This window comes from Rhea pennata, chromosome 5 (genome assembly GCF_028389875.1).
Source record: "Rhea pennata isolate bPtePen1 chromosome 5, bPtePen1.pri, whole genome shotgun sequence".
Taxonomy (NCBI): domain Eukaryota; kingdom Metazoa; phylum Chordata; class Aves; order Rheiformes; family Rheidae; genus Rhea; species Rhea pennata.
The window spans coordinates 38,849,199-38,850,210 of NC_084667.1; the positions used below are offsets into that span (position 1 = coordinate 38,849,199).

At 64.1% G+C, this 1,012-nt stretch overlaps 1 protein-coding gene across 1 annotated transcript; it reads left to right on the plus strand.

Annotated features, from left to right (window-relative positions):
* On the plus strand, positions 1–546 carry ASCL2 (achaete-scute family bHLH transcription factor 2). The gene has a single exon (XM_062578010.1). The coding sequence runs from the start codon at positions 1–3 to the stop codon at positions 544–546; it is 546 nt and encodes a 181-aa protein (XP_062433994.1).
* The last annotated feature ends 466 nt before the right edge of the window (positions 547–1,012 follow it).

The window sequence follows — 1,012 nt, forward strand, 5'->3', positions numbered from 1 at the left end:
ATGAACGGCGGCGCCCTGCAGCCGCCGCCCGCCGCCCCGCCGCCCCCCCGCGGCGGCCGGCGGCGGCCCGCCTCGCCCGAGCTGCTGCGCTGCAAGCGGCGCCTGGCCTTCGCCGCGCTGCCGCGGCCGGGGCCGGGGCCGGGGCCCGGGCCGGGCCCGGGGGGGGCGGCGGCGGCGGTGGCGCGGCGCAACGAGCGGGAGCGGAACCGCGTGCGGCTGGTGAACCTGGGCTTCGCGGCGCTGCGGCAGCACGTCCCGCACGGCGCCGCCAGCAAGAAGATGAGCAAGGTGGAGACCCTCCGCTCCGCCGTCGAGTACATCCGCGCCCTGCAGCGCCTCCTCGCCGAGCACGACGCCGCCGCCGCCGCCTTCCCCCCGGGCCGCGGCACGGCCGGCGCCAGCGGCGGCTACTCCTCCGCCTCGCCCTCCTTCGGCTCCTCGGCGCCCGGCTCGCCCTGCTCCTCCGAGGAGAGCGGCTGCGACGCGGCGCTCAGCCCCGACGAGCAGCACCTGCTGGACCTCACGGGCTGGCTCGGCGCCTACTGACCGGCGGGAGGCGAGGGCGCCCCGCCGCCCCCCTACGGCCGGAGCCGGGGAAGGGAACTTCCATCGCATCAAGCAAGTCCTGTTTTATACGTAACTTCAACTGCTTGGGGGAGAACACTGGCCTATGAAGACTTATTTTTATACGGGAAACTTTTCTTTTTTAAAAAAACAAAACAAAAAACAAAACAAAAAAAACAGAAAAGGGGTGAGGAGAGAGAACAGTTTTTAGCCAGCCCCAGCTCTCCATCGCTGCCAGCTGGAACATCTCGGGAAGGTACGCAGTCTAGGTAACAGCTCTTTGCAACACTTTTAGTAAAGGACTGTAAAGTTATCTTGGGTCTTACTGCAGTATCCAAGTTCGCCTGGTGTGAAGGTTCACATCTCTGAAAACTGAAGTTTTTTTAATGTATTGAAGGCATTTTTGTATGCACTTGCTAGGATTTCATAAATTGTACATACACAGTTT